At 37.0% G+C, this 18292-nt stretch overlaps 1 protein-coding gene across 1 annotated transcript; it reads left to right on the forward strand.

Moving 5' to 3' along the window:
• Positions 1–3878: 3878 nt before the first annotated feature.
• Positions 3879–17394, forward strand: casq1a (calsequestrin 1a). Its single transcript, XM_077232574.1, has 11 exons — positions 3879–4463; positions 10493–10586; positions 13325–13425; positions 13580–13691; positions 13791–13864; positions 14331–14461; positions 14540–14585; positions 15631–15685; positions 15802–15902; positions 16020–16094; positions 16174–17394. Exons 1-11 carry the CDS (start codon positions 4227–4229, stop codon positions 16579–16581), a joined length of 1434 nt encoding a protein of 477 aa, XP_077088689.1. The 5' UTR covers positions 3879–4226; the 3' UTR covers positions 16582–17394.
• Positions 17395–18292: the final 898 nt, after the last annotated feature.

The raw sequence follows: 18292 nt of genomic DNA on the forward strand, positions 1-18292 counted from the left end.
AGAGAATGATTTGATATACTAGTTTACTTTACACAATATTTGTGTAAACATGGCCAGAAATGGGGTTTCTTCTATTGCAAAATGAAGAATTTTTTGTCATTTGCCACATGGTCACTCATGACATGATTTATTTTACCAGTAAGCAGGTGAATGGAAATTCTGGAGTGGAATAGAAGATGGCTTTGAGTGGAAGGAAAACCTCTGCTGCTCCATTTCACTCTTATACCAACTCCAGACCACTCTGGAGTCTGTTTAACTTGGTGATGCCAAGCCGGGACTTCTTTTGGAACTATTTTCTTTAGCGGAAATGTAAGTTACTCAAAATTAATTATTTGTTTATTGAACTGTTGTTTAAACGCAAAGTCAAAGACATAACTGCTGTAGTAATGGATTTCTTGTTGCCTTGTGCTAAAACTATAACACCAATTTTGCTTAATTGTAAAATGATGCGTAAATATTTGTCACGAATAAAAATGTCTATAATATTATATAATAGTACAAATTATAATAGACATGCCACATGCTACATGTCAGTAGGAGATCTGACAGTCATAGTTTAAAAAAATTCACACACCCTGATTTTCCATATGTACAGGTCCTTCTCAAAAAATTAGCATATTGTGATAAAGTTCATTATTTTCCATAATGTAATGATAAAAATTGAACTTTAATATATTTTAGATTCATTGCACACCAACTGAAATATTTCAGGTCTTTTATTGTTTTAATACTGATGATTTTGGCATACAGCTCGTGAAAACCCAAAATTGCTATCTCAAAAAATTTGCAAATCATGAAAAGGGTCTCTAAACAAGCTATTAACCTAATCATCGGAATCAACTAATTAACTCTAAACACCTGCAAAAGATTCCTGATGCTTTTAAAAACTCCCAGCCTGTTTCATTACTCAAAACCGCAATCATGGGTAAGACTGCCGACCTGACTACTGTCGAGAAGGCCATCATTGACACCCTCAAGCAAGAGGGTAAGACACAGAAAGAAATTTCTGAACAAATAGGCTGTTCCCAGAGTGCTGTATCAAGGCACCTCAGTGGGAAGTCTATGGGAAGGAAAAAGTGTGGCAAAAATCGCTGCACAACGAGAAGAGGTGACCGGACCCTGAGGAAGATTGTGGAGAAGGACCGATTCCAGACCTTGGGGGACCTGCGGAAGCAGTGGACTGAGTCTGGAGTAGAAACATCCAGAGCCACCGTGCACAGGTGCCGCATTCCCCAGGTCAAGCCACTTTTGAACCAGAAACAGCATCAGAAGCGCCTGACCTGGGCTACAGAGAAGCAGCACTGGACTGTTGCTCAGTGGTCCAAAGTACTTTTTTCGGATGAAAGCAAATTTTGCATGTCATTCGGAAATCAAGGTGCCAGAGTCTGGAGGAAGACTGGGGAGAAGGAAATGCCAAAATGCCTGAAGTCCAGTGTCAAGTACCCACAGTCAGTGATGGTCTGGGGTGCCATGTCAGCTGCTGGTGTTGGTCCACTGTGTTTTATCAAGGGCAGGGTCAATGCAGCTAGCTATCAGGAGATTTTGGAGCACTTCATACTTCCATCTGCTGAAAAGCTTTATGGAGATGAAGATTTCATTTTTCAGCACGACCTGGCACCTGCTCACAGTGCCAAAACCACTGGTAAATGGTTTACTGACCATGGTATTACTGTGCTCAATTGGCCTGCCAACTCTCCTGACCTGAACCCCATAGAGAATCTGTGGGATATTGTGAAAAGAAAGTTGAGAGACGCAAGACCCAACACTCTGGATGAGCTTAAGGCCGCTATCGAAGCATCCTGGGCCTCCATAACACCTCAGCAGTGCCACAGGCTGATTGCCTCCATGCCACGCCGCACTGAAGCAGTCATTTCTGCAAAAGGATTCCCGACCAAGTATTGAGTGCATAACTGAACATAATTATTTGAAGGTTGACTTTTTTTTTTTTTGTATTAAAAACACTTCTTTTATTGGTCGGATGAAATATGCTAATTTTTTGAGATAGGAATTTTGGGTTTTCATGAGCTGTATGCCAAAATCATCAGTATTAAAACAATAAAAGACCTGAAATATTTCAGTTGGTTTGCAATGAATCTAAAATATATGAAAGTTTAATTTTTATCATTACATTATGGAAAATAATGAACTTTATCACAATATGCAAATTTTTTAGAAGGACCTGTATATATGGCAAATATGCACCAATAAATTTTGTGATTTACAGACTATTGGCAGATATTTTGTTGAACATCAATGAAAGACTGATAGTTAACTTCAAGTTCAGAAGGAGGATCAAAAACAGTTAGCATTTTTTAGCTAGATTTTGTCTGTTTGATGCTATAGGCTTTATGGAACTTGTTAAAATATTTGTCTGCAGTCTGGTGGTTAATTAATCAAATTATGTCAAAACCAAGTCATAAACGACAGAGAGCCATCATATCAATATATATGTGAAATACTAAAAAATATTAATGACATTATAAATAAGACCTCTCTATGCATAGTGGTATCAACATTCTTGACTTTGATCTGTATCATATTATTTTTTACCACTAGATGGTGCCATAATGAAAAATATTGATAAATATAAGTTTAGTAACCATTTTAAGCCAGGTGATCAAAAACAAGATCTAAATGTTATCACTGTGACATAATAACATTTCTCCAGTTTATAGTTTACTTGTTTATTATTCGTCCATTTACCATCCGAAGTGAACATGTTAAAAGTTGTGTACTTTATATAATTAGTGGTTTTAGGTTAAGATGGATTATTGTCTATTGTTATATTGTTTTATATTGTTATTGTCTCTTATTTCATAGTCAAATCAATTTATAATGGATAAAATTCCCATCCTGCGGGTTTTTTTCTCAGTGAATATCATTTGGAAATACATGACATCAAAGGCGTAAAATAAGTTGCAAACATGATTTCATATTGACTCTTAAGTGTTCTGATGTCAAATCAATCAAATGGCATCCCCATTTAATGAAGGATTAGCCTATGCTAAATGTGCTGATGCTTTTGACACAGTCAACACCAGACTGCAAGCACTCTCCTTTTACTTACGCCCCCTTTTCATCACATCATCTCTCTCAAACACATGCTTTGCTTTATCATTAACCACCAGCTGATGACTAAATAGGCATTAATTCCACAGGCCACTAAATAAAGGGGCTGAAGGAAAGAGAACATGTAAGATCATGTTACATGATTTTTATTAATAACTCACCTCTCGTCTTTAAATTTGTAAAGTGATCTTGAGCTATTTAGCTACTATGCGCACACATATAATCTTGTGCATACTCTTACTGTAGTGTCCCTCACAGAGTTTAGGCACGTAGGCCATAAAAAAAACTCTCAGTGCTGATAAACACTCTGAGCATGAATGTAGTCGGGCTGTATATCGTATGCACCATTATGGGTCAGAGAGAAGTGAGCCAGAATTGATAGCCCAAAAAGTAAACTGACATCTGTGAAACCCAAGGAGGTACACCAGCCTTGTCTCTCCATCTCGTCCTGAAGTGACCTAGTGCCACATTCTAGCACCACGGATGAGCCAAGTGCGGCAAACAAGACACCCCCGACCCCTACCCACGCTGCACTCCGTCTCCATGCTACATCTTGTATTTTTAGCCAAGATCTAAGCTCCATAACTTAATATGGCAGAGAAAGCCTTCCTTATGATCCCTTCCTTCTCCAGCTCATACCAGCTCTTTCTTTGTGATCTTTCATTCACGCTTCAGTTTTTATTGTCCCATGTACACAAACTTTCTGTCTCCTATTAATATTTTATGGTCATATTAAAGAGGTCGTATGGTATCTAAATCTACTTTGCCTTGCTGTGATCTCTAGTCTGGCTCACTGCATGAAAAAATGTGCCTCTCTCTTTTTTAGCAGCCCCTCTCTCTCTCATATCAATCTCTCTCTCTCTCTCTCTCTCTCTCTCTCTCTCTCTCTCTCTCTCTCTCTCTCTCTCTCTCTCTCTCTCTTTCTCTTTCTCTCTCTCTCTCTCCCTCCTCATCCCACCCCCTAAAATGCTCTCGACCCTGTTTCTCGTCTCTTTTACCCGTGTGTAGGGGTTTCATACAAGGGGCCTCAGGACTTGGTCTTGTCTGTTCTGGGTGGCGGGGATCACAGGTCCATTCTAATTTAATTTTATGAAGTATTTAGTTGATTTGTTTTAAATTCAGTGGAATTAAAGTTTTCCCTATTTGAGTATTGAATCATGAAATGGAACCTAGTGTTCTTTGGGCTCCTTCTGACCTTCGGGCAGCTATCATGGGGCCAGAAAGGTATGGACATCCCTGAGTACGATGGAAAGGACCGCGTTCACGAACTTAATGCCAAGAATTTCAAGTCTGTGATGAAGAAATATGACGTGATGGTGGTGTACTACCATGAGCACGTAGGATCCAGCAGAGTCGCCCAGAAACAGTTTCAGATTGAGGAGCTGGCCCTTGAGGTGGGTTTGACTCGGAATCGGCCAAAGGGGAGGGGTAGTTATTGTGAGCAGCTGGATCCAGTGTAAGTTTGGGCAGTTGTGAAGCATGCTACAGACTAAAGTCTTCTGTGAGAAGACCAGTTTAGACGTAGAAAATCATAGGATTTGTCAACTTTGGTCATACTTCTACAGCATTTGTTAATGTTAATTTCAGCATTTAATATATTTTTTAAATCAAAAATTGATTTTGTTATTGAATTTGTTAACATTAGTTAATGGACTGTGAACTAACATGAACAACTGTATTTTTATTATCTAACGTTAACTAAGACTAATAAATACTGGATCAAATATATTGCTCATTGTTAGTTTATTAACTAAAGTTATCGAATGAGACCTTATTGTTAAAATGTTACCATAAATACTAAAATAATACTGGTTAAAATCCTTTGTTGTATGAATTCTTAATTTAGCTTTTGTTTAGTACATCTTAAAGATATAGCTGATGGATGGATGGATAGATAGACCAGTAAACTGCTGATTCAATGCGGCAGGAAAGTTTGTCTCAACAGGATTTACTGTGCAGCTATTTATAGCATGTAGTATTTTATATCCTGCACTTCATAGTTCTGCTTATATCGTTCATGGAAATTTACAGTAAACAAAGCTGCATGGCACTTTGAATTTGGCCTAAAAATTGTTGATTTTAATCTGTGGATGCTTGAAACAATAATTGCTCTGATGCTTCTAGCCTTTATTAGTGGACATTGTTTTTGATTGTTCAACCTTGATTGAGGACAATTAAAAACTCAATTAATTAATGATATAGATTTTTCTGTGGCCTTGTTAGAGGCTTTACACTGGATTAGAAGGAAAAGTACTCCATCAGAGCCTGGGGAATGTGGGGCCTGTTACACCAGCCACGAGAACAATCTGGACTATGGCATCTATGATCAGAAAAGTGCTGATGCACCACACAGTAAATTTGCACCCTGAGCATGAGCTCAGATGGGTCATTTTTCAAAGGAATTTGCTAAACTGGTTTCATCTCAGTACATTTTCACTTTGGTTTTGCCAACAGGTCCATATGCAGACACCAAAACTAATGCTAAAAAAGAATATATAATGCAAGATAGCATTTGTAGCATTTTGAAACATCAGTGCTGATATTTTCATGCTGTCTCATTGGTTCAAAGATTAAATTCATGCAATGAGTCACATGTTCTTACAGTGTCACCGCAGCGGTGTGTATTATGCTATATGTAGCACATGGTATACATCACCAAATTGTCAGCTGCTGGCCACTGCTGATTAATAATAGTACTGTATGTATTGGGCCTGAAAGACAGATCATGGGTAACACTGTATTAGATTGCATGAGAAGACAACAGTGTTGTTGTTGTTGTTAACTTTAACAATTACTAGACTATTAAACTAATTGCTTAGATGACAATAAATGTTGCCTTGGAAACTAACTAAAATAAAATAAGTTTAAGATGACTAAAACTGAAAAAAAAAAAACTAAACAGAAATAATTTAACTCTTTCCCCGTCAGCGTTTAAATTTTTTTTTTTATAAAGTTGCCAGCCACTGGCAGCGTTTTTGACCATTTGCACAAAATGTTCATGGCCCCCAGAATATTTTGTTGTATGAATATCTGAACGTGCAATATATCAACAAAAAAAAAAGAATCCTCTACTTAAAGGACAAGTTCTGTAATTTACACTTAAAGCCCTGTTTTAAGATCGTTTCTGATGAAATAGAACGGTTAAGATTGAAATTTGGACAAATGCTGCTGTACCGAGAATTTTCGGTTTCTGTATTAGCAGCCAAACGCCTCACACCCGTACATTCTTCCATTGAGAGCTTGAATAATAGACACTCCAGCCCAGTTGGTGGCGATAATGCACCTTTGCCAATGTTTGGATAGCGTAGCCCACGATACCTCGACTGCATATGACTACAGAAAGATTACAAACAAACCCATTTCCATTTCCGGCTGCGGAGTAATACTGTACCTCACAGAACGTCCAATACAAGTCAATGGAGTTGGGCAAAAACTACGATAAAACCTGTTTTTGTGTGAGCATATCAGTGAACACCCCAGACCACTCGGTGAGTTTCACGTCTTTGTAAACTAAAGTTTAATGCGTTTTATGAATGATTCTTCCAGTACCCCTATGAAACCATTGTGTAGGTGGCGGGGTGCTACCACAGAAACCGAAAATTCTCGGTACAGCAGCATTTGTCTAAATTTCAATCTTAACCGTTCTATTTCATCAGAAACGATCTTAAAACAGGGCTTTAAGTGTAAAATACCGAACTTGTTCTTTTTTTTTTTTAAAAAACAGTTTCTCAGCAAAACGCTGAGAAAATCACATTTTTGTCAAAGACTTCGTCCAGATAGTATTCAGAGCGATGATCAAATCATAGATGGTGTAGATTGAGTCCATCAACACCCCTAATGCTTGCACAGTCCTATATCTCTTTCTAGGTTTCATTCAGTAACACTAAGCAGTTTTGATGTTGATGATCGCGTTATTTTACATATGCACCTGCTTACATTATGTTATTGCTTGTTTCTGCTTCTTCTTCCCCTGTGTTCTGATCAGGAGATTCAGTACTCTTTCAGAAGATGTGTAATAGCACCCCCTACAGTATAACAGTGAAAACGCGGAAAGCCGGAAATTTGTAAAGTCAAGAGTTAAAAAACAACAACAACAACAAAATGACTACAATTGCTAACTACTTAAACTACAATTAAAATGAAAACTGAAAAAAAAAATTCATTTGAAATATTAATAAATACTATAATAGTGTTTAAATAATGCTAAAATAACACTAAAAGTATAAAGAAAATCTACAAACTTCACTTCAATTTCAAACCTTTCACATAAACAAACCAATTCTGATGTAGACAATGCCACAAGCAATCTTAAGCACACTAGATAACATAAGCATCTTCCTAGCAGGCAGAACCCACATGTGGTCAAAAGGTTACAGCATCATTTACGTCACCTCCAGGAGTCAACAGTGGTCTGTTGTGACTAAAACTTTGTGTGCAGGTCTCAGTGCAATCCTCAAGAGACAACAGACATTGATGTATTGTGTTTGTTGTGTGGGATTAGTTTAAATGAGCTAACGTAACTAATTGTAAGTCTAAATCTCAGTCTTAATGCTAATAGCTTTCTGATGGACATTGTGTTTTGGGAGAAAGGCAAGAACAGACTATCCCCTTGATTTGAGTTGGCTCAAGTGGCTTAGTAGAACATAGGGAACATAGTGAGCATCGATGCTCCCTGGTTTTCATGGTGCATTGTGGGAACGAGCTTTTTGTGTTATGGCTTTGCAACACATTGCTCCTGAATACACAGTAGTCCAGCGCTGTTGTAAGTTATACTAGCTTATAACAGCTTGAGTGCTGATTGAGCTCATGAAATCTGCAGCGTCGACTGAGAGTACTGAGTGTTAGGCAGATTACTGTACCTGTCAGCGGATCCCAGGACCCTGAACGTCACCACCACCTTGCCAAAATAGTCCCGGTTTGTCTCTGCAGCAGCTCTAATTATAAACGCCTCTGCTGTCATTGCTGTTTGTGTGGCACAAGCCGCTGTGATGCTCCATTACAGAAGATCTGATTTCTGCCCTTATAGAAACACTTGTATGCTCTCATTTACACCAACCCGGCCTAGGGTGTTTCTGGTTATATTTCCTTAATAAAAAAACATATTTATGTTGGCTAATAAATACTCATTAAGCCTCTGAGAGAACTCAGTTATAGAGATGATAAAGTGTTCTCAATTCTGTTCTTGGGAGGCTGTTTAGATTTGTTGGTTATTTTATGAAAAATTATGTGTTTTACTACATTTATGAATTGATGAATACATATATATATATATATATATATATATATATATATATATATATATATATATATATATATATATATATATACTGAATTGAAAAGATATGAAGATATGATTGGAAGAGATGGAGGGGTGTAAAAAAGAAAAGGGCGTGTTATCCGTGGCTGTGTATTGGATTGAATGTCTAAGGTTCGTTTAACAGACATATATCCTCCTTTTAATGCTAATATGTTGCTGACATACTAATTTACTAAACTGATAGACAAACCTTGAGATCATTCTAAAGACTGAGAAGAAAAGATCACTGAGACCAAGATCGAGCACATTAACAAAGACGAATTATCACTCAAGTATTGCTGCTAATATTACAGATAAACTGGAAGAACTTGCATAAAATTCTCAGACAAATAATTCAAAAATGAAATAAAACACTTGGATAAACCTTAAAACCTTTTTAAAAAATCTGTTTCCTTGGTAGAACTGTAACTTTCACAAAAACGGTTTAAGAATTTAGGCAGAAATTCATTCACTCAATTTACTCACCCACAGGTTGCTCCAAATCTGTCTGCATTTATTTTCTTCTTCTTCTGTGGAACACTAAAGGATAACATCTTGCTTGCTTTCTGTGGTCTTTTTTCTGTGCAATCACAATGAATAAGGACTGAAACTTTCAAGCTCATAAAATGACCAAAAGTCCTAAAAATATCATAAATGCATTCCATAAAACAAAAGTCTCAGCCTGAACATGTAATTCATTATTTTAAAAAAATCCTTTTGGCATGTTAATTAGAGAACTAGCAATTTATGATTCATGAATCGGTTGATCTGGATAATCTGAAGTATTCGTTCTGATTCATCTATTGACCCGTTTTGGTCACATCAGTTAACGCATATATGTCTATCAAGAGCTCTCAAGACTGCATGTGCAAATTTGTTATTTACACCTAAGAATATACATATCTGCAATAAAAGTCTGTAGTAGATGATTTTCACAGGATTTAGTTTATCATTAATGTTAAATTTTGCATATGGTAAATAAAAAAAGTATAGTGGTTATAGTGTTAGTGTGAGTAATGGATAGCATCTGAAATGTTGACTGTTTGGCAAAAATGGCAGATGTGTTGAGACATCTGAAGTAGTTGAATGAGGTAGATATCTACAGCTAACAGGGAACGTTCTCAGAACTTTGGCTAACATTATAGCACATTATAGCAAGGTTCTCACAAAGTAATGAACAAACATTCTCCCAGTAACATTAATAGAACATTTAGTAAGAGTTATCTGCTCTTTAAAAATGTTCTCCAAAATGTTTTATACATAAGCGTTTTTTCTATCCTTTTAGTTGGATGTGTAGTTGGGGGTGTAGTCTAATATATAGTCATTGTTCATTGCCGAAGTATTTTTTGCCACAGTGCCACGACAAATCAATCACTACTTTACGACTGGCATATCTAAATTCGTGCCTACGGTATCTTTGTAGAACTTCAAAAAAAGATGCTGCAAGTCCCAAAAGTCATAGTCAATTTGTAAGTTACGGATATATCCTATTCTACATACACTACTGAATTATTTAAACAATTTTAGAGTGACGTATGGAAAAAAAATGAATATTGTGCATCTGTATAGGAATGCAAGGGCATTTGTTTCTGTTTAATTCCTCATATTTTTTGGAGAAAAGGTTGGGAGAACCTGTCACCACCCCAGCACCCTGTTACTCCGGCTCAGCAGGCGCATGTAGCACTGCGATTGGTGGAGACAGCTGTCCATCATACGGGTCGAGTTTCACACCGATTTAGAAAGTGCAGGGGCAGCGCTCCTGATGATGGCTTTTATGGATGTAAGACTGTGGAAGAAACTAACTACAGTTCTTACAGCAGAGCCTGAAATATCTGTACAGGCAGAAAACAAATATTATGTCCTTGTTCAACACTGTTTGTACACAGTCTGTATAGCTACCAAAAGCAGTTCTCAGGTTGATAATAAATATTTTGTTTGTGGATGCAAACCCTAATAAAATTTAAACAAGAAATCACCTTACCTTAGTGTTTCCACAGGAACTTTGAAGAGTTCCCTCTCACAGTTATTTTGTGTGACCAGCTTACATGCTTTTGAACTTCTCGACCAAATCACACATGCTGTTCGAAGAAGCTGAACGACATTCAAAAATATTTTTTTGTTACCCAGCTTGCTGCACAAGTCCTGGAGGATCTTGACGACGAGGACATCGGGATTGGCTTACTCGATGAGAAGACAGATAGAGCGGTTGCCAAGAAACTAGGTAACTACATTACAAAAACACTCAAATATGACCATACTTATGTATAATGTATAATATTTGTATTTTTTTTTAAATACATAAAAATATTTTTTCACACCACAAAAGAGACATAGTATCAGTCACAGCACCTAGAATATACATTTTCACTTATTAATTCATATAAATGTTAACCTAAAATATTAATGTTTATTTAAAAAGATTCATGTTATGCATAAGCTACTCATTGGGAGACTGTTTGTGAGTTTTAGTGCGCATTTATATTTATTGAAAAAAAAAAGAAGTCTATATGGCCATGACATATGTAACAAGTAATTTTTTGACCTGTCATGAATAAGGGGCCAAGCACCAAAGGTGTGGAGGCACCTATTGTATCTGTTCCGGTACTTATTATTATTCTGCTTCTTCTTCTTCTTCTTCTTCTTCTTCTTCTTCTTCTTCTTCTACTACTTCTTCCGACTTGGAGTCTATGGTAGCCCATAGAACTGCTTGCAGGAAAGTTAGAGGACACGCAGATAGAGCACAGTCTGAACTGTCAACACAGCAAATTTGGAGTCTCTTAATTAATCAATCCCACTAGCGCCAACTGTCCAAAGTTTCACTCATGTTTATGCTAATAACTTTAGAACCATAAGTGCTAGAAACTAAATTTCCACTGATTCCTTAGATCAAGACGATTCGATTGCACCATATGACGTCATTTTCCGTCATGATTTTTTCCCCGCCATTTTGAATTCTCCAAATACAATACTTTTTCGAACTCCTCCTAGGCCAATGCTCCGATTTCCACGAAAATTGATCCAGTTCATCTCCAGAACATGCTGACAAAAAGTTATAGAATTCATGTCGATTCGTCAAACGTTCTCAAACCGCGCAAACTAATTTTACGTAGCGCTTGCAAAAACAAACGTAAGGCTGTATCTCCGCAACGCTTTATCGTATCCAGATCTAACCTGGACCATGTCATCGCAAGCATGACCTGAGGCTACATGCAGCGTTTCGGCGCAGCGCCACCTACTGGTCCGGAGATATGAAAATGGCTATTTTTGCTTATAACTTCTGAACGGTTTGTCCAAAAATAAAACAAGTGGTATCGTTAGATTCAGGACATCATGCCGAGTTGACTGATATCCATTTTTTCCATATCAACCATTTTAGGCGTCGGCCATGATACCATGACTTGAATTTTGTACCAAAATGTTGTATTTTCTGAACGCATGAACGTATCGTTACGAAACTCTGTATGGGTCATCAGTACGATGCCCTGAAGAAGCCTGAGAAGTTTCGAACCAGCGTCACCTAGTGGTAAAATAATTTTTTCAAATGTGTATAACTCTGTGTGTGATTGACTGATTTTCACGCGAGTCATCTCCTTGGGTTCTTGAATCCTTGCCGAGTCCAACGATACCACCCATGCTAGGTTTCGTCTTACGGTTTGTGTAGCGTTGTGATTTAGCGCTTAAAAAATATTTGCCAATATCTTCAAAACCGTTAGACCGATCGAGACGAAACCACCGTCAGAAGTTCGGAAACATAGGCCGTTGGACTCATATTCTTGCCCAAATGTCAAAATATTAATTGTAACTGGCATGAAAATGCAAACAAAGTCATGTGTGCATGGGTCTTTTTTATGTGTTTATAAATATAAATGTCTATAACTCCAAAACGAAATGAGATATTTTCACCAAATTTGACACGCATGTATGGGCTCACTCTGAGATCACATGGAAAAAAATGGTGGGATTGTGCCACTTGTTGGCGCTATGATAGAAATGTGAAATTGCCGTTGACTTCAATACAGTTTTGTGATTAAAATGCTGTTCTTAACGAATGCATTGGTGTAACATTAAGAAACTCAGTATGTGCCATCAGCAGTATGCCCTGAAGGTACTCAAAAGATTTTGAGACAGCACCACCTTTTGGTCAAAAGTTATAATTAAATTTACAAAAATGCTAATAACTTTTGAATGAATTTGCCTATTGAAATAACACTGGTCTTAATAGATTCCATGGGTCATGCCGAAAACATAGATACCAATTCTGCCATAGACAGCCAAACTTTCTGTCCGCCATCTTGATTTTCATTCAATACCTACTTTTTCAAACTCCTCCTAGACCATTATCCAATTTTCACCAAAATCGAATTGTATCATCAGATCGTGTCGACTAAAAGTTATGGATTTCGTGAAAATAGACGAAACCGTTTTTGTATACTGTAGCATCAAAGTTGAGCCATGCTGCCAAAATGACTATTAAGGCTTTATCTCTGCAATGGCTTGAAATTTTGAAACCAAATTTTGTATGTGTCATTGTCACCTCACTCTGACCACATCACATCGATTTCGTAACTGCGCCACCTGTTGGTCGAAAGTGATAATCCATTAAATCATATTTTTATTTAATGTATATGATCCTTCAGCCATTTTGCCTAAATTCATCTTTAAATGTCTTTAATTGCTCCTTGCTGCAGTTGTTCTGACACTCCCAGCCATGTTGGCATGTCTTATCGTCTTTTTTTTTCGCTTTACCCCGGTAATCGCTGCTTGCAGCTATATTTGTAATTGGATCTGATTGTGTGTTTTCTCAAAATTACTTTTTGCTGTTTCAGGCTTTATTTTGTGCTCTATTGATGCCCTTTGTGTAGATTTCTTGCATGTCAGCAGAGGAACAAGTATGACCTCTGGTGGACATTTCTCAAACCCAGGTTCTCACAGGTTCATTTCCATCTTTGTGCTCCTCAGGTCTGGAAGAGGCTGACAGTATTTATATCTTCTTTGAGGATGAGGTCATTGAGTACGATGGAGAGCTTGCTGCGGACACACTGGTGGAATTCCTCTATGATGTGTGTGAAAAATAATTTAGACTTCTCTCGCATTTTTAATTTACATCCTGCCCTTCCCTTTCCCCGTCGTTCTCACCCGATGCACGCTTGGTCCTCAGTTTCAGCAGTCTGTCTTACTGTCATTACTTCCTATTCTGATTGACTCTTTTACCAGGTCATTGAGGATCCAGTTGAGATCATAAGCAATGTACGTGAGTTGAAAGGTTTCCATAATATTGAGGAGGATATCAAGCTGGTGGGCTTCTTCAAGAGTGAGAAATCTGACCGTACGTATCCAAATGGGAATACATTGTTTTATAATTTTGCCACAAAATTTAAGTAAGTCAACTGTTTTGATAAGTTCACCAATGGTCTTGTGATTTTAGACTACGATGCATTTGAGGACGCAGCAGAGGAGTTCCATCCACACATCAAGTTCTTTGCCACCTTTAGTCCAAAGGTAACTAATGTAATCATAATTTACACAACCCTGTATACCTACAGAACTCTAGTTTGACCAATTGGACTGGACTTGCGGGGGATATTTAGTTTTTATATATTATATACAATAAATATTATCTACAATATAAGTGAAAATTTCATCTAGATCTTTATTTATGGTAAAATGACTTTTTGAATGTTTAAAATGACCATCGTTTTAATGGTTTTAATAAACAAATTCACTTTTTGCTTACTACTTTTCTAAAACTTTACACTGATGCAGTAATATTTTATGGGCACCACAGTGCTTAATTATGATTGTAGCTCCATTATCAGCTGTAGTGTATAACAATATCATGAATTCAAAAATGCATGATTCATTTTGTTAAAGCAGCACCTTTATTTCTACTTTTGTCAATTTACCCTGAAGTATAAAAACCCTGAAATTGACAGTCGGTCAAAGCCATTGCAATGCCTGTTTGCAGGTTGCTACAAAACTAGACTTGAAGTTGAATGAGGTGGACTTCTACGAGCCCTTCATGGATGAACCCGTCGTCATCCCCGGTAAACCCTACAGTGAGAAAGAACTTGTTGAATTCATTGAGGACAATGACAGGTGTGTTGACTGATGTGAAAAATGCTTCAAAATGAGAAATGAAATCAACAGAGAACATTAATGAAAATGTCTCCGCAGGCCAACACTGAGGAAAATGAAGCCACACAACATGTATGAGATCTGGGTAAGCTGATACTGTGTCAGTGAAAAGATAGTTTTTTTTTACGGTGCTTGCAAGGCAACACTGCCTTGATATTGCTGAAACGTGCTATTTTTCTTCTTTTTTGACAGTTTGCTACAATAAATTCAGCTTGAACCACTTCACATACAGACTCTTTTCAAAGTTCATCTTGTAGATAATTTCACTCTGCCATTGAGATGAATGGGAATGCTAATGGATAGCTCTCTCCAGGTATTACAGACCTCCTTGATTTAGGCATCTATAATTTAAAGTATATAATAACCTTTTTTTTGATAAATTACCAAATTGTATCAATGCAAGAGTGCAAAATATTCTGCCTAACCATAATTTAACCTAATACAATTTGATAAACCTAATATAATGATTTATATTTAAGAGCAGCTGGGAAAGATTTCGCGGGAAATCGCATACGTACATCATTCGCCCATGCATATCATGGGTATCGTGAAGCTGCAGGTTGGTTGTCACATCAAATGAGAAAAACTGTCCATGGATCATTCAAAAAACAGCATTAGCATTCAAAACAGCATACCTCCTAGAAATAACTAGTTGTAAAAATAACAACAATTTTATTTATTTATTTGTCCATCCGCTCTGATAAGATTCTCTGTATCCACTGGTGTACAGCAGTGCTTTGAACAGCAACAAAACAAAATCTTCCGCAAGACGCATCCAGTTTAATTTTTTAACTGCTAGAGGGCCAAGTTACATATGTGTAGCTTTAAAAAAAGAATAATAGAAAAAAATTGCTAGATTTATGATGTTAATTAATGCAGAAATGCATTGTTGCAGTCTGTGAAAAGGGTCCATATCATGCAAAGCCTAAAACTTCATACACTTTTCTTTTGCTGCCTTGCAAGCACTGCTATTTACACATGTTATATAATCACAGGGTTATCTATTAGAAAACCATCTGTTTCTAGACATGATGAAATTAATGTACAGTAAATCATATGGTTGTTTGTGATACTAACAGAAAAGTACGAGATCTTTCCGTTTATGTACTGTAACCATAATTTTCTGACAGGCGGATGCTCTTGATGGCGAGCATATAATTGCTTTTGCTGAGGAGGGTGACCCAGGTATGAGATCTTTTTATTATGCTGCTTATATTGATCAAAGACACTGTAGTTTTAAAATGTAATATAACTTTATTCCTCACTTGAATGTGTCTGACATTTTCTTGGGCTTCTTTCAGATGGCTTTGAATTCCTTGAAATCGTGAAGGAAGTGGCAGAGGATAACACCGACAATCCCGACCTGAGCATCGTCTGGATCGACCCCGATGACTTCCCTCTGGTAACCCTATGGCTTTTATTGCACTAAGAAATGCATAGTCATTGTATATTCCAAATATAATCATTGTTGTGAAAGTGGATACCAGAGCTTAAGCATGTCTCTGTGGCTTCTGTGCAGCTTGTCCCCTATTGGGAGAAGACCTTCGACATTGACCTGTCCTCACCTCAGATTGGTGTAGTAGAGGTTGATGATGTAAGTTTCTCACTGTAGGATTTCAGTGTTGTATGTTGTGTCTTTCGAGACCCAAGCTGAGCCCTTGTGTCTTCTGCAGGCTGAAAGTATCTGGTTTGATATGGATGATGATGACATGCCAACAGTTGATGAGCTGGAGGATTGGCTAGAGGATGTGCTAGAGAACAAAATCGATCCTGATGATGATGACGACGATGATAATGATGATGATGACGATGATGATGACGACGATGATGACGATGATGATGACGACGATGATGATGATGATGATGACGACGATGATGACGACGACGATGATGACGACGATGACGATGACGATGACGATGACGACGACGATGATGACGACGACGATGATGACGACGACGATGATGACGACGATGATGATGACGACGATGATGATGATGACGACGATGATGACGATGATGATGACGATGATGATGACGACGATGATGATGACGACGATGACGACGATGATGATGACGATTAAACTCTTACTATCTTACATGCTATGTATTGTCCAAACTAAATCTGTTTAATTGCAACTGTCTGAATCATCAACGTTATAAAAATTCCTTTAATATTTTTTTTTCTGAAATCAAGAGGGTAAAAATGTCATCATTTAATTGTCACCTTGTTCAACGCATATCTAGGAATGTACTCATCATTCTATCTCCCATTGACCCAAAGTTTAATTCAAAGACCATGCTCTCTCTTAGACCTTCAGATATTCACTTCCAAATGTTGACATCACTTATAAAACCAAAAGCATTAGCAATAGATGTATATTGCTTTCAATTCATTGCCATCCATTTTTTTTCGTGTATAAGGACATACTGCAATTGGCAGGTAAATACACCAATGCATACATTTGGAAAAGGACCTGACTTTCAAGCAAAAAAATAATAATAATAATTAACTGAAAATATGTAAGATCGGCAGAGGGAGTAGCAACATTATTTTAAGTGTAAATCCATCAGTTGAATTTTTTGTTATTGTTTAAATGTTTATTTGTACTAATATGTGGGTGGATTGTTTGTCCCACTGTGATAGGACCTAAAGGTGCTAAGCCGGCTTTTCCTCAAGGTCATTAGTCATACCTTCTTTCTTTGTTAAGACAGGATGTGACCTTATGTGACGTTAGCCGGAGAAGGGATTGTCCAGCCTTCCTTCTGTGTCTAAAAAGTGCAGTAAATCACAAACGTTTTCTACTGAAAAAGAAACATTGATATATTATTTTTTTTTAATGAAGACAACTTGGTTTTACTCTTAAGTCTTAAAATAAAAAACAGATTGGAATAAAGTGATGTACATTTTATATGATTTTAAGCCTTTAAAATATGTCTGAGAATTTTGATCTGGAGGTTGGAGGTTATTGTTTTCTTTAGACATAGCCTATTTCAAATATGGAATTTATATATTCAGCACAGGGCACTGCATTGTCTTCTCTGCACCATGTAGTGTCATGTGAGAATACAGATGTTCATATACCAAATTATATTTTTGGTACAAAAGATGTTTTGCCTGCAAGATTTTTTTCTTGCGGTCACAGGGGTTTATTATAGAAATCACAAAAGTGATAAGCTTGGGTTTTCCCCCCCTGATTTTTCCCCCTCAATATTTTGTCTTTCACTTCTTTCTTAGTTTAAATGTGGCACTTTCCTCAAATAGGGTACAAAATCGATTTTTTTTTCCTTTTTCAACAAAAGGTCAGTAAAACAAGTAATCTTTTGGAGGGCTTTTTTATATTAGCTGTCTTATTTTGTATTCATTTTACTGCTTAAAGGAATTGTTCACTTAAAAATGAAAATTCTGTCATCATTTACTCACTCCCAAGTGTTTCAAACCTTTATGAATTTCTTTCTTCTGCTGAACACAAAAGAAGATATTTTGAAGAACGTCGGTAACCAAACAGTTGATGAACCCCATTGACTTCCAGAGTAAGATTTTTCCTAGAAGAAAGAAATTCATACAGGTTTGAAACAACTTGAGGGTGAGTTAAATGATGACAGAATTTTGATTTTTAAGTGAACTATTGCTTTAAGTTGACAGGAAATTAAAATGTATTTATTTTCTAAATGCATGTTATAAATCTTATTGGGATATATTTATTTTTTTGACCTTGTAATGTTTAATCAAAATTACATAACTGGATCTTCGGGTGAAAACTTCTCTCTGGTGACACATGCAGGACTTCTCCA

Source organism: Siphateles boraxobius, unplaced genomic scaffold, assembly GCF_051911475.1.
Source record: "Siphateles boraxobius isolate OS27281-9 unplaced genomic scaffold, OSU_SipBor_1 1, whole genome shotgun sequence".
Lineage (NCBI taxonomy): Eukaryota > Metazoa > Chordata > Actinopteri > Cypriniformes > Leuciscidae > Siphateles > Siphateles boraxobius.

Bases quoted from the DNA above. Each gene is read 5' to 3' on its own strand.
- casq1a (XM_077232574.1), top strand. From the start codon at position 4,227: ATGAAATGGAACCTAGTGTTCTTTGGGCTCCTTCTGACCTTCGGGCAG. The intron at 13,865-14,330 runs GTAACTAATGTA...GCCTGTTTGCAG, and splicing joins TTGCCACCTTTAGTCCAAAG to GTTGCTACAAAACTAGACTT. The intron at 14,586-15,630 runs GTAAGCTGATAC...ATTTTCTGACAG, and splicing joins ACAACATGTATGAGATCTGG to GCGGATGCTCTTGATGGCGA.